At 48.1% G+C, this 14,392-nt stretch overlaps 1 protein-coding gene across 1 annotated transcript; it reads right to left on the reverse strand.

Moving 5' to 3' along the window:
- Window positions 1–1,564: 1,564 nt before the first annotated feature.
- Window positions 1,565–13,789, reverse strand: STYXL1 (serine/threonine/tyrosine interacting like 1). Its single transcript, XM_063146499.1, has 9 exons — window positions 13,628–13,789; window positions 10,357–10,418; window positions 9,088–9,232; window positions 8,119–8,178; window positions 7,497–7,642; window positions 6,856–7,001; window positions 4,664–4,761; window positions 3,190–3,299; window positions 1,565–2,192 (listed from the first exon to the last, which is right to left on the reverse strand). The coding sequence occupies exons 1-9, from the start codon at window positions 13,728–13,730 to the stop codon at window positions 2,061–2,063; spliced, it is 1,002 nt and encodes a 333-aa protein (XP_063002569.1). The 5' UTR covers window positions 13,731–13,789; the 3' UTR covers window positions 1,565–2,060.
- Window positions 13,790–14,392: the final 603 nt, after the last annotated feature.

Below are 14,392 nucleotides of genomic sequence, written 5' to 3' on the forward strand. Positions count from 1 at the left end.
CCGCCGCAGACAATAGGAGGCGGCCGCTTCGGGACGGGCAGAGGGGCGGGGCGTAGCGAGGGCAACCGGAGTCAAGGCAGGCAGGCGAAGGTGAGTGGCTGAGGGCGGGGCAGGGGCGGGGCGTAGCGAGGGGCAACCGGAGTCAAGGCAGGCAGGCGAAGGTGAGTGGCTGAGGGCGGGGCAGGGGCGGGGCGTAGCGTAGCGAGGGGCAACCGGAGTCAAGGAAGGCAGAAGAAGGTGAGTGGCTGACGCCGAGGCAGGGGCGGGGCGTAGCGAGGGGCAACCGGAGTCAAGGCAGGCAAGCGAAGGTGAGTGGCTGAGGGCGGGGCAGGGGCGGGGCGTAGCCGCTCCCCCTGTGGGCGGGGCTCAACCGCGCCTTTGTGGGCGGGGCTCATGAAGGTCCCGCCCTCTCTTTCCACCACTGTGGAATTTAATTTATAAAATTCACATTTTAAATTATAATTTTTGTATATATATATATAATATATATATAATATTATATTATACTGTATGTATATACACACACTATAATATATATTATGCTGTTTTATACATTTAATTTATAAATTGAATAATAAGCTATTTAATTATACTTAATGATAAACAATTATGAATTAAGTAATTAAAATTAAAAAAAGAAAAGAAAATAGCTTTCTGCCGTAGCACAGGCAATGGGCAGCAGGGGGGCCCACTGGATGTTTGGGGCTACAATTCCCATCATCCCTTACCCCTGAGCAATGGGAGTTGTAGTCCAAACCGTCATCTGGCTGGGAGACGCTGCAGGACCTTGTCCAATACAGAGATGTTGTACCCCAACATGGTGCCCTCCAGATCGTGTTCTGGACTACAACTCCCATCATCAGCATCGCGACTTCCCTCCTTCCATGTCCAGAGACAGGTCCTCTTTGGTGGTGGCCCCCTGCTTGTTGAAATCTCGAGTTTTCTTAGCACCCGGTAAAAGCAAGTTTGTTCTCTCAAGTTTTAATATATAATTGGTTGCCATTTATTTATTTATTTATTTAATTTCTATGCTACCTAATAGCCGGAGCTCTCTGGGCGGTTCACAAAAATTAAAAACATTCAAAGTATAAAACAACAGTATAAAACCATAATATAAAATACAATATAAAAGCTCAACCAGATAAAAACAACAGCAATGCAAAATTACAAATTTAAAACACCGAGTTAAAATTTATTTATAGACTGTTAAAATGCTGGGAGAATAAAAAGGCGTCTAAAGGCATATAACGTAGGTGCCAAGCGAACCTACTTAGGGAGCTCATTCCACAGCCGGGGTGCCACAGCGGAGAAGGCCCTGCTCCTGGTAGCCACCTGCCTCACTTCCTTTGGCAGGGGCTCATGGAGAAGGACCCCTGAGGATGACCTTAGGGTCTGGGCAGGTACATACGGGAGGAGGCGTTCCTTCAGATAGCCTGGCCCCAAGCCGTTTAGGGCTTTAAATGTCAATACCAGCACTTTGAATCGGGCCCGGACCTGGACTGGCAGCCAATGAAGCTGGAAAAGGACTGGCGTGACGTGGTCTCCATTCTTCCCATTTCTCCATTTTCACTGCGCTTTTCTTCCTTCGTGGTTTTAGGACGTTTTATTGTTTTAGTTCGTAAGGCTTAATCGTTTGATTTCGACAGGTGGATTGTTAGCTGCCTCGAAAGTTTGAAAGGCGAGAAAGGAATCTTTTAAAATCCATCAAATAAATGAAGGGCAGAAAGCTTCCAGTTCAAGTGTTTGCTGACCTTCACAAAGAAGCTTATAAAAAATAAAGGCATCATGTATTTTATTCCTGAATAAAGTACACAGAAGGCCCTAACATCATTCAACGTTTTACAAAGGAGGATAGAGAGAACAACACAAGACAGAAATAATAAAAGCAACAAAGTAAGTGATACAGGAAGGGAAAACTTTTAAAAGAATAGTTTCGAAACATAGGTTTCTTTCTCAATTTTTCCCACCCATCAACTAACGTTAAACAAATTCCATTCGAGTAAGTTAGCCTGCCCCTGAAAACCAGTGTTTCAGGGACCTTCTTTTCCGGCTGGTGTCGGTCAATAATTCGGTTCTGAGATATCGGTGATTTCAGTGAAGTAGATCCGTTTTTCCCACTCAGACAGCTGTTCCACGAACCCTCGGTTCGGCCGCATGTTACTTTTGCACTTCAAGACGTAGCTCCAAGCGTTCTGCAAAAGACCAGCAAAAAGAGGTGAAAAGTGTCCAGAGCCGGAGCGGGTTTGTCTCCTAAACATGAGGGGGGAAGGAGGGAATCCATCCCCAAGCATCTTGGCTGGGGAAGAGCTGAGACCCTAGCCTGGGCTCAAACTCCGCCATGACTGCTCAAGCCGGTCTTTCCCAACAAAGTTTAAAACATACATTGGGGGAAAAAACACCTTTAAAATACACAACAAAATTATAAGTTATTAACATAGATGGAGGGCCAGATTATTCTCCAAAGGCCTGCTGGAACAAACAAGTTTTCGCCTGCTTCCGAAAGCCCATCAAGGAGGGAGCCAGGGAAGAGAGTTCCAGAGCTCTGGAGCAGCCACCGAGAAGGCCCTCTTCCGTGTTCCCACCAAGAGTGCCTGTGAAGATGGTGGGACTGAAAGAAGGGCAGCAAGAAAGAGCGACGTCTTTTGAGGGAGTAGGAGCCCTTGGGGCAGAGGCTGCTACTTCTCGAAATGCTTTAGGCGGCCGCTCAACACATTTGCAACGTACTAATTGGGAGATTTGAATTCTATCCCCCAGCCCTGATTTTATTGAATACGTAGGAAATCAATTCCATTGTTTGATTCGTGATCATTTTAGTGTTTGTCGTGGTGATCCCGGGCTTTCGCAGCCACCGTAAATATCTGACAGACAGGTGAAAGTGTGGATATAAAGAGGCATATAAAGAATGCCCACACTAGAGGCCTTCAAGAGGCAGCTGGACAACCATCTGTCAGGGATGCTTTAGGGTGGATTCCTGCATTGAGCAGGGGGTTGGACTCGATGGCCTTGTAGGCCCCTTCCAACTCTGCTATTCTATGATTCTAGGGAAAGCAGCAACACTTCAGATGCCATGCCCTATGGTTTACAGTGACCTTTAATTCCAAAAATCCGAATTAATGTCATTGCTTTCTTAGGTCCGCTCAAAGGTTAGAAAAATAGGCCAGCTTTCAAAATGGCCAAGCTTTCACTTACCTTTAAGTAAAGCCTGCAAGAATGGATGAGGTAGGCCAGTACCACAGTGCTACTCCTGCTTATGCCCAAGGTGGAAAACACCAGGACTGCACCCTTACGTATGTGGTCATCTAAACAGCAACCGAAAGAAACACTCAGCTTGTATGGCTTGGGCATGGATTTGAAACCCACGCCGTTATGGGACGGGGCTTTTATTGTATATTTTTTTAAGTTCCGTTTTTTATATGAGAGACTGAAAGAACTGGGCCTGTTTAGCCTGGAGAAGAGAAGATTGAGGGAGACGTGAGAGCACTCTTCAAATACAGGAAAGGTTGTCACATAGAGGAGGGCCAGGATCTCTTCTCGGTCCTCCCAGAGTGCAGGACACGGAATAACGGGCTCAAGCAACAGGAAGCCAGGTTCCGGCTGGACATCAGGAAAAACCTCCTGACTGTTGTGATCTACAACAATTCCAGTCTGGCAGCCTCTCTCATGTCAACCTGTTCCTGAGCTGCCTTCTCTTTTGCTTTCCGCTACGCATTTTAAACCTTGGCCGATAACAGCACGGACCTCTTGCTCCCTATCCACACCATCTAGCACACGGGTGGGCCACGTTAGGCCCGCGGGCCAAATACGGAGCTCCGGGTTCCTTTTCTGGGCAACAGCACATCTCTCGACTTCGCTTCAACTAAAGCTTTAGCTACCGACAGAAAGAGCCTTCAGCGAGAACATGTTGCCACGCGTCGGATTTTGGGCTCTGCCCCACCAATGGAACGTGGGCCCCGAGAGCTCCTCCGAAACCGGATGCGGCCCTGGGGCGGAAGAGGGTTCAACACCCCTGCTCTGGTGCCTTCACTTACCCTTGTGTAGCTCTATCCAGTCCCTAAAGGCTCTACCTGACCTTGTAGGCCTTTGGTCAGCCAAGCCAGGACATTGTGGCCCAGGAGAATGTAAGAAGCGCCCTGCTGGATCAGACCGAGGGTCCATCCAGTCCAGCACTCTGTCCACACAGTGGCCAACCAGCCATCAGCCAGGGAACAACAAAGCAGGTCATGGTGCAACAGCACCCTCCCACCCATGTTCCCCAGCAACTGGTGCGCACAGGCTTACTGCCTCGAATGCTGGAGATGGCACACAACCATCAGGGCTAGTAGCCATGGATAGCCTTCGCCTCCAGGAATTTATCCAACCCCCTTTTCAAGCCATCCAAATTGGGAGAAAAGGGCCCAGACAGTCAGGTAGGGAACTTTTCCAGATTCCTCTCTTGTCAGCAGAATGTCTGGGTCACAAAGTGGTGTCCACTCTGGCGTTAGCTGGGAGGGTGCTGCCCACCCTACACCCTCTGGACACAGGAGCTCTAGTCTTTGGACATTCTGCAGCCCCAGCGAAGGAGCCCTGGTACAGGAAATCTGGCTAATCCCAGTGCTTATGCGCCTTGTCCCTTTCCACGTGGAGCGAAGGGAAGGAGAGGAGAAGCCCGGCTGGATTTACTCACCAATGAAGTGGCAAATTTTGCAAAAGTGGGGAGAGATCTCTGCCTCTGGAGAGTCTGGAATGGGAAAGTGAAGCAGACTGCTGCTGTCATCGAGGAAACTGGGAAAGAGCAAAGAGGAGATCAGCTTGGGAGCTGGCCACAAAACCCACCTGGCTGGCCAAAACGTGAGGGTCAGTCTGGAGGGCAGCGGGTTGAGGGAGGCGGGTGCAGTGGTTAGCGAAACGCTATGTTGTCCTGGGCTTGAATCCCTGTTCTGCCATGACGTTTACAGGATGACCTTGAGATAGCTATTATAAGAATATAAGAAGAGCCCTGATGCTGGATCAGACCAAGGGTCCATCTAGTCCCGCACTCTCTTCACGCAGGGGCCAACCAGCCATTGGCAAGGGATGAACAAGCAGGACATGGTGCAACAGCACCCTCCCACCCATGTTCCCCAGCAACTGGGGCACACAGGCTTACTGCCTCTGAGACTGGAGATATGGCCATCGCATCATCATCATCATCATCAACATCATCATCATCATAATTTATTTCTTACCCGCCTCTCCCTTTGGATCGAGGCGGGGAACAACATTAGAACAGGAATCAATACATCTTAAAAAATCATGATTTAACATTGATCTGGGTAGGCCTGCCAGAAAAGGCTAGTCTTTAAAGCTGCCTTAAAATCACACAGAGAGTTAATTTTATGAATCTCCTCCGGCAGGCCGTTCCACAATCTGGGGGCGGCAGAAGAAAAGGTCCTCTGATGTCAGCCTAGTTTTAGCTGACTGAAGTAAGATCTCCCCAGAGGACCGGAGTGTGCAGGGCGGACTGTATGGGAGAAGGCGATCCCGCAGGTAACTTGGACCTAAAACATGTAGGGCTTTAAAGGTAATGACCAACACTTTGTACTTCGCCCGGAAACTAATTGTAACACATCTCTCAGCCTGACTTCGAGTCCGCAAAAAAAGCCAGCCCCCTGGACGCTGGTAGCAAGGAACAGTCCAAGCAATTGCGATCGGTCTTTTGTGGTTGCCAACAGGCTGCTAGAACTACTCTCGTGTAGGGGGTAGAAGGCCACCTGGGGGAACTGGGTTCAATTCCCTGCTTGGGCATTGAGGTTTACGGGATTCCAGCAATCTCGCCACGACCTTCCTCAAAGGGTGGTTTTGAACATGCAATGGGATTACGCAACGGACGTTGTTTGGAAACCCTCGGAGGAAACGCTAGATTCAAGTGGGAAAGACAGGTAAGAGCAAGCTCGCGTTTCAAAAGCCGGCTGTCTTACAAGCTAATTTGTGTTGTGACAAATGTTTACCCCGCTCTTCTTCCGAGGAAGTTGGATGGCTGAGGGGCGCGTTGCCTCCCCCCTCCCCCCAACGCACCGCTTTAGCTTGGTCAATCAAGGAAGGCTCCCTGAAATACAGCTGTTTCCAGGAGGTGCCGGAAGCAGCCTCGTGTTGGCACCTGCCTGACTTCCAGAGGTTCCACAGGGAAGGGGCCACCACACTGAAGGCTCTTCTCCTGGTGGACTCCACTAGGGTCACAGGTTCATGTGGAACCACCAGGAGCATGCCCTCTGACGACCTCAGTAATTGGGCAAGTTGGTAAGGGAGAAGGCCCTCTCTCAGGTGTCCTGGTCTCAAGTTGTTTAGGGCTTTGTACACTAGTGTTAAAACCTTAAACCTGGCCCGGTAGCGAGTGCAGTTCCCTCAGCAGAGGAGTTACATGCTGGAAAGGGGCAGCTCCTGACAACAGCTGAGCTGCTGCGTTCTGCACGAGCTCCGGTTTCCAGAGCAGCCTCAAGGGCAGCCCCACACAGAGCGCGTTGCAGTAATCCAATCTTGAGGTTACCAATGCCTGTACCACCGTGGTCAAGCGATCCCTGTCCAGGAGAGGCCGTAGCCGGTGAGCTAGCCAACGCTGCCACAGTCACTTATGAGGGGAGGTTAGGCTGATAGGTTTACAACATAATCCCAGCACATTTACTCAGAAGCGTTATGCAGGGGGGAACGTGGTTTGCTTTCAAGGAAGCCTGTAAAGGAACGCACGGGCAGAGACTGGCCCTAAGACAGGGGTGTGGATTTGGATCTGAATGTCCTTGTTCTAACCTCTACGACCACACGGGCTAATAATATTTGCGTCGTTCATAGCCGGGTTGGAGAAGTCCTGGTCAGCGGGTTGTCACCCTGGGCCCCGCAACTTACAAAGTGCCAGGCTGCTCGGAGACGTTGATCTGGGCTTTGATTTTCAGGTCCTTCTGTATCTGGCTGTCGCAGGCCTGGGCGTAATTCCCCATGTAGAGTTTAGCAGGCAGGATCTCCACTGGGTAGGGTTTAAAGGCCTCGAGTTCCTGTGGGGGAAGTGAAAAGGGGCCAGTGAAGGGCACAGCTTTTAAGGCGCGAAAACCCAGCGAACGAAACCATTCGGGGTCAGAGCTGTGCGGGTTTGCGGTTGCCAATTAGAAAAAAAAGACTCTTCTCTGAGTGGAACGGTTACAACATCTGTGACCGTTTAGCTTAGAAAAAAGGACATGTAATAATGAGCTCAAGTTACAGGGAGCCAGACTCTGGCTGGACAGCAGGAAAAACTTCCTGACTGTTAGAGCAGTACGACAATGGAATCAGTTGCCTGGTGAGGTTGTGGGCTCTCCCACACTAGAGGCCTTCAAGAGGCAGCTGGACAACCCTCTGTCAGGGATGCTTTAGGGTGGATTCCTGCACTGAGCAGGGGGTTGGACTCGATGGCCTTGTAGGCCCCTTCCAACTCTGCTATTCTATGATTCTATGACTTGAGTAGAAAACGGCAGCAATGGTAATTATAAGAAGAAATCCTGTCCCTCTCTCACCCGAGGCATCCAGAATATCTTCTGGGTCCTGAGGAAATGGTAAATTGCTGTGAACCGTTCGAAGCCGCCTCGGAGGACCAGGACTGGAAAGCGGGTGAACCGCTGCATCACTCTGGCGCAGCGAGCTGCTGAGCCCACAATCGCATCTAGGAAATTGAGAGAGAGAGAGAGAGAAAGAGTGAGAGAACGATAGAAGAGGCATGCTTAAATCTGCAAAATATAAGAGGCATTCATTTGCCTCCGGTGAACCCATCAGATGGGTTATTCGTGGCATTCCTTCACTACATTTTCATCCCACTGTTCAAGAATATCTAGCCCAAGTCCTGGCTCTTGGAAGGAACGCCAGCTCCTGTTCCCTTCCTCGAGAGCCGGAGTGGCGGCGGCGGCTATTTTGGTTACATTACAGGATTGGCTTTTTGCTGCAAAAGTACAGAACCATTTCCGTTTCCCCGGAGATCTCAACGCCGGAGAAAGAAAGGTATGTTTTGTACTGGAGGCCACGAGAGGGCTTCGAACTAGACCCTCCGCTCTACAAAACTGTTGTTGCCTTTAAGGCCCGGGTTTGCTGCAAACTTCCCATCCACCCCACGAAACGTCCCTCTAGCAACCAAATCAAACTTACTATACTCGGATGATGGTTTCGCTTTGAGTTCCCGGATGTCCTGCCCCTTCTTGTCATACGCTAAGCGGGGAGAAAGAAAGAAAGGAGAGAGAGAGAGAGAAAAGCATTCACAATGGGCCATTTGCAGCTTTCATTTCAAGATATGGAAGCACTCAGCCACACGTCTGACCTCGCCAAATGTTGCACTACCCCCTTCGCCGGCCGCTTTGTGCAGCAGCCTGAGGCAAGGTGACCGCTTCAGGGGGATGTCTTTAGACTCCAGCTCAGTTCAGACGACACGTTAGTCAACGCAGTGGGAAAACTCCACTCAACGGTTGAGTTTTCAGGGGGTGCTCCACGCACAACCTGTTCTAACTCCACCGTTATGTGACTGTGGGCTCCCGTGATGTTTGCTGGACAGTTCCTCTGCCCATTCTCCTCCCCTGGTCCTCCTGATGGCATTCCATCAGTCCTTGCTGCAAACCCCCCCCCCCCAACCCAATCCCAGTAGCTCTCCTAGAGCGGCATTCGCTCCTTTCTCCGCTCTTGCCAGGAACTCTGTAGCCAGGGGGGAAAGTCAACGCAACGGAGCCCGCCACACAACAGCTGTGCAGGAACTCTCCTCTGCACAGTGTGGATATTCTGTGTGGAGTGTTTTCCAAAAAAAAAACCCCAAACCCACCGTTGCGTGGGTTTTTCCCGCCAGACAACACATTTCTCAACGGTGGTGTAAAAACTCCACCGTGAAGTTCTAAAACCACAGTTGAGAAACAGTGTTGTCTGAACTGAGCCATCCTTGGCGCAGACCGTACCAAGAAGCCTTCTGCAACCTCTTGACCTCTGGGTGTGTTTGACGGCAACTTCCATGGTTCCCAGCCACGGCCAAGTCTGTTTTTAGACTTCAGTCTTGTGAGAAACAGCCCTGCTACATCAACCACAACAAAAAACCCTTCCCCACCTGCTCAACTGCAATAGAAAGAAGAAGAGTACGTTTTAGGTCTTTATCCACTTCGTACAAATCATAATCTATGTCGAAAGCGGCCTCCACGGATTCAGTTTTGCCATCGTACACCACACAGTATCTGACACACTCCAGGTTGACAGACGGAGGAACCATGTATTTGCCCAATGGATTCTTTGAAAAGAAGAAGAGAAAGGGAGAGGAGGATGCTGAATATGCTACAAAGCACAACTCCAGCGAATTAGGGACCCCTGAAAGGGAATCCTAGAATCGTAGAGTTGGAAGGGGCCCTTAAGGCCATGGAGTCTGACACCCTGCTCAATGCAGGAATCCACCCTCAAGCATCCTTGACAGACGGCTGTCCAGCTGACTCTTAAATTTTAAACCAGTGTCAAATGGGTGTGCCACGCTCATTCCTTGAGGTGCCCCATCTGAACATATTCCACAAGTTAGAACAAGCCATGTGTGTTTCCTTAAAACATGAAAGTGCTTTCTGTTTGTAACCGGAACTGTTGTTTTTTAATGGATACTGGTGTTTTTATACTGGTGTTTTTATATTTCTGATGGTTTTTAAATGTTGTATACTTTTTTTTAATGTTTACTGTTTTTAACTTTTGTAAACCGCCCAGAGAGCTTCGGCTGTGGGGCGGTATATAAATGTAATAAATAAATAAATAAACCAGAGGGTGTGAAATGGACAATATTGTGGGCAGGGCAGAAGTTCTGCGACAGGCACTAGGAAAGGATTGCTAAGTGCAACCTGCAGTATCCAAGGCCTATATATACACTAGTTGCTGGGGAACATGGGTGGGAGGGTGCTGTTGCACCATATCCTGCTTGTTCATTCCTGGTCGACAGCTGGTTGGCTACTGTGTGAACAGAGCGTTGGACTAGATGGACCCTTGGTCTGATTCAGCATCAGGGCTCTTCTGATATTCTTATGAAATTGTATTTATTTAATTTATTTATTTATTGCATTTATATCCCGCCTTCTTTTCCCTCCAAGGAACTCGAGGCAGTATGTATAACCCTCCTCTCCATTTTATATTTTTTAAAAAGTAGATCCCCTATGGACGCACGTTCATTACTCATGTTAAACCTTGTCCTGTGCAAACTCTGGGAAGCCTCTTTCTGGGAAACCTCAAGTCTCAGCCAATTTTCCCCACTGCTGGACCCTCCAGATGGGTTGCAGCACAACTCCTAGCGTGAGCTTCCGGGCCTGGGATTCTCCTGTTCACTGCCCAAGCCGTAGGAGCGGACGTGAAGTAACAGCCATCACATCCAAGAACGTGACTCACCGTTTTGGCTCGTATCGCTGTCACCAAGTGGCTTTCGTTGTACTCCCTTTTCGTACGAGCGTCTGAAAATGAGAGCCGGAGGGGGGGGAAGGCAGAACAAAGAAAACTATTTATTGGGTGGATTAGAAATGTACTAAACAAAGAAATAAAAGGTCTTGCTTGGTATTGAAACCTGAGCAATCCGGTTCCGCTTTCGTTGCTTACTTTTTAAGACTCCTGTAGTCTTTTTATTTGCATGCTAGGTTAGCGTACAGATTTAGCACGAAGGCAGCGAGAATTCCTTCCCACCACTGTTTCTGCCCGAATCGTCGACCTGGCTTCCCCCAGGGAGAACGATCCTGCGCTGTGTGTCTGCGTTGGGAAGGCCGGACTACACAGCCACATGGAATACCGTATACCATCCTTCCCCAAAAGGAAGCTTTCCAGTTGTTTTGGACTGGACAAGGCAGCTGGACAAGCATCTGTCAGGGATGCTTTAGGGTGGATTCCTGCATTGAGCAGGGGGTTGGACTCGATGGCCTTGTAGGCCCCTTCCAACTCTGCTATTCTATGATTCTATGACTACAACACCTATCATGTCTTATGGCCAAGGGTAATGGGCATTGTAGTCCAAAGCATCTGGAGGGACACCAATTTAGGGAAGTCTGAGTCTTATCAGTGACTGCCGGCCTTGATGGCTATATTAGGGTGACCCTATGAAAAGGAGGACAGGGCTCCTGTATCTTTAACAGTTGCATAGAAAAGGGAATTTCAACAGGTGTCATTTGTATGTATGCAGCACCTGGTGAAATTCCCTCTTCCTCACAACAGTTAAAGCTGCAGGAGCTATACTAGAGTGACCAGATTTTAAAAAGGGCAGCTTTAACTGGTGTGATGAAGAGGGAATTTCACCAGGTTCTCCATATATACAAATGACACCTGCTGAAATTCCCTTTTCAATACAACTGTTAAAGATACAGGAGCCCGGTCCTCCTTTTCATAGGGTCACCCTAGGCTATATTCAACACCCAGTTTCAGAGGCAGGTAGCCTACAAGTCACACCTGCTGTGGAGTAATAGCGGGGAAAGGTCTATTGCTTGTCAGAGGAGTCTACCTGGCTTAGATGGACTTTGAGAAACCAGATGCAGCCGTAAAAGGCCCTTAAGTCTGATTTAACAGGACTCTTCTGACCTTCCTGCACTACCAGAGGCCTATCGTGAGGAGGAGCATAGCCGTTGCAGTGAATCACGAAGGGCAAACTCCAATTATTCATTTACCGGGAGAGATTGCCGGGAGAGATTCATCAGCTTAACAGAATATAAGAAAGCCATAAAGACTGATCTCTTCCGGCAGGCCTACCCAGTCGGATTTTAAATTTGCCTTTTAATAATGTGCTGCTTTTAATGATGCACTGGTTTAAAACGTTTGAATTAGTTGTATGTATTTTATGGTGTTTTATTTGGGTTGTGCCCTGCCTCGATCCAGAGGGAGAGGCGGGTAACAAATAAATAAATATATTATTATTATTATTATTTACAAGTATTTTTTTACCTTGTTTTCACCCCAAAAAAGGTCTCTCCCTTATCACGATGTGTTCCTGGGAGGCAGCCTCCCAGCGGCCCTTGGCTGAAGCATGAATTAATTTTATTTAACACCACGCGGTTTGGGAATAGCTGGTGCAGACAACAAACCCTTGGGGATATTTCTCAGAGAGTGAGAGTTTGCTTACTTCAAAGCCAAGGAAACGAAGACAGCTCAGCGGAGATGTTAATTATACTGTGCTAATGGGATAGAGGCCTTAGCTAGACCTAAGGATTATTCCGGGGTCGTCCCTGCCTGCTCCCGGGACATCCTGTGTGTCATTTACATGAACAGGGATGACCCCGGGACGATCCCAGGATAAACCTTAGGTCTAGCTAAGGCCTAAGTCTACTTCTGGGAACTGAATTCCAACACATTTGGAGGAAAAACCAAAAACCAAATGAGAAAAGCATCTAAATCAGGTGAAAAGAAGGGGAAAAACAGGTTGGGCTTTGCATCAATAATCTCCTTTGCATTCTGAGAACCTGTTTATCCGTTCTTTTCAACACATTTGGAGGCCACTGGGATGGGGAAGGATTGTCTACCTCAAAGGGTAGTTGTAAGAATTAAAGGACAGCCTGTTCCTGAGTGAGCCTGCCCATTCCTTGAGATTTTCTTCTTCCCATCATGCCTCAGGTAGGCACTGATGGGTGATGGACCCTTTTCTGTGGTGACACAAGAAATTTTCCACTCCCGTAGGTCTTCAGTGTAGTGCCGGTGGGCACCTTTTAAAACACACACCCAGCTTCCTGCCTCTCCTCATTTTTATTTTATTTCTTAAGAATTTTTTAAATTATTAATTTTAAACGCTGCAAAGTGACATGGTGCCTTCCAGCGGGTAACTATATGGAAAGGAGGACAAGGCTCCTGTATTTTTAACAAGTTGCATAAAAAGGGGGAATTTCAGCAGGTGCTATTTGCATGCATGCAGCACCTGGTGAAATTCCTTCTTATTTATTTATTTATTTATAACATTTGTATCCCACCCTATATCATTAAGATCTCAGGGCGGCGTACATCACAACAGTTAAAGCTGCAGGAGTCCTTCCCTCTTGACCCAGATACTTATATTTAATTGAAGTCTAGGTAGCTTTATTTATTTATTTATAAATAAATACATAAATAAATTTATTACATTTATATCCTGAAGGGACCCAAGGCGGTGTACATAATCCTCCTCCTCTCCATGTTATCCTCACAACAACAACCCTGTGAGGTGGGTTGGGCTGAGAGTCTGTGACTGGCCCAGAGTCACCCAGTGGGCTTCCATGGCCGAGTGGGGACGAGAACCCGGTTCTCCCGACTCCCAGTCCAACACTTTAGCCACTACACCACATTGGCTTTATACCCATTATTTGGGTCCTAATTTCTGTGGCCATGGAAAATAGTTCTTGACCATCCTCCCTGTGGCACCCTTTGATGTACTAGAACATTGCTAACAAGTCTCCCTTCAGTCTCTTTTTCTCCAGACTGAACATCGCAAGTTCCTTCAGCCTGTCCTCAACTCCCTGTATCGTCTTCGTTGCCCTCCTCTGAACTGAAGGTTCTCATTTCTAGCTGCAACAGAGTTCTTGACAGTAGTGCAAACATGTCCCCCGTGAAACGTTTCTAAACAGTTGAACAAACTACAGCGCGCAAACCTGTAACCTTAATTCCCACTGCATAATTTCTTGCTATAAATATGGCTTAGCACACACGCTCGCTAACTTACCCAGTAAACATAGAAAGTTTAGTTCTGCCAGTCTAGAGACCTTTGTGCACTGGTTCAACAAATTATACAGTTCCGTTGGCTCGCACAACGACACCCCTGCCATCACGCTTATCCAAGAATGATTCACCCCGGGAGATACTACTGCATTCTCAAACGGTGGAGTCCTGTACAGTAGACAAATTCACATTCATGTGGTTCATCCATGAATAGAAATAGGCTCTTCACATCTATCTGAAAATCCAAGAGATTTGTACTGTGCAAGAATATGGCTATCAGGTTCAACCTAAAAACACACATTTTAGTAATATGCACACACACACACACACGTTTTACAAATAAAAATTACAATTTTAAATGTGTGTGCGTGTATGTGTGATTTTGAATTAAAAATGTCCTGCAAAAATGTCCTGCAAAATGTCCTGCAAAGTTAGGCGCTTAGGAAAGGATAGGAGCCCACCCACCCACCTGTGGGGCTTGGGTTTCCGTTGTTATGACAACCGTGGCTCCTGTTGCTAGGGGGCCTCTGCCAACCGTTGCCACGGTAACCGTGGAACCTGGTACCCATAACGCCGGCCAACGACAAGATCTCGCGTTGCTTTGAGCCAAAAGAGACAAACTCTCGCGAGAGTTGGGAAAACCGGCTCTTTGGGCCTGGTTCTCCTGTAGTCAGGAGTTTAAATCCCAGCGATTATATAAACCGAAATCAGCCTCTCTTGTACTTTTCCAGCCGGTTCTCGTGACTGTTTTAGACATCGAGAATAAGAA

This window comes from Elgaria multicarinata, chromosome 22, assembly GCF_023053635.1.
Source record: "Elgaria multicarinata webbii isolate HBS135686 ecotype San Diego chromosome 22, rElgMul1.1.pri, whole genome shotgun sequence".
Taxonomy (NCBI): domain Eukaryota; kingdom Metazoa; phylum Chordata; class Lepidosauria; order Squamata; family Anguidae; genus Elgaria; species Elgaria multicarinata.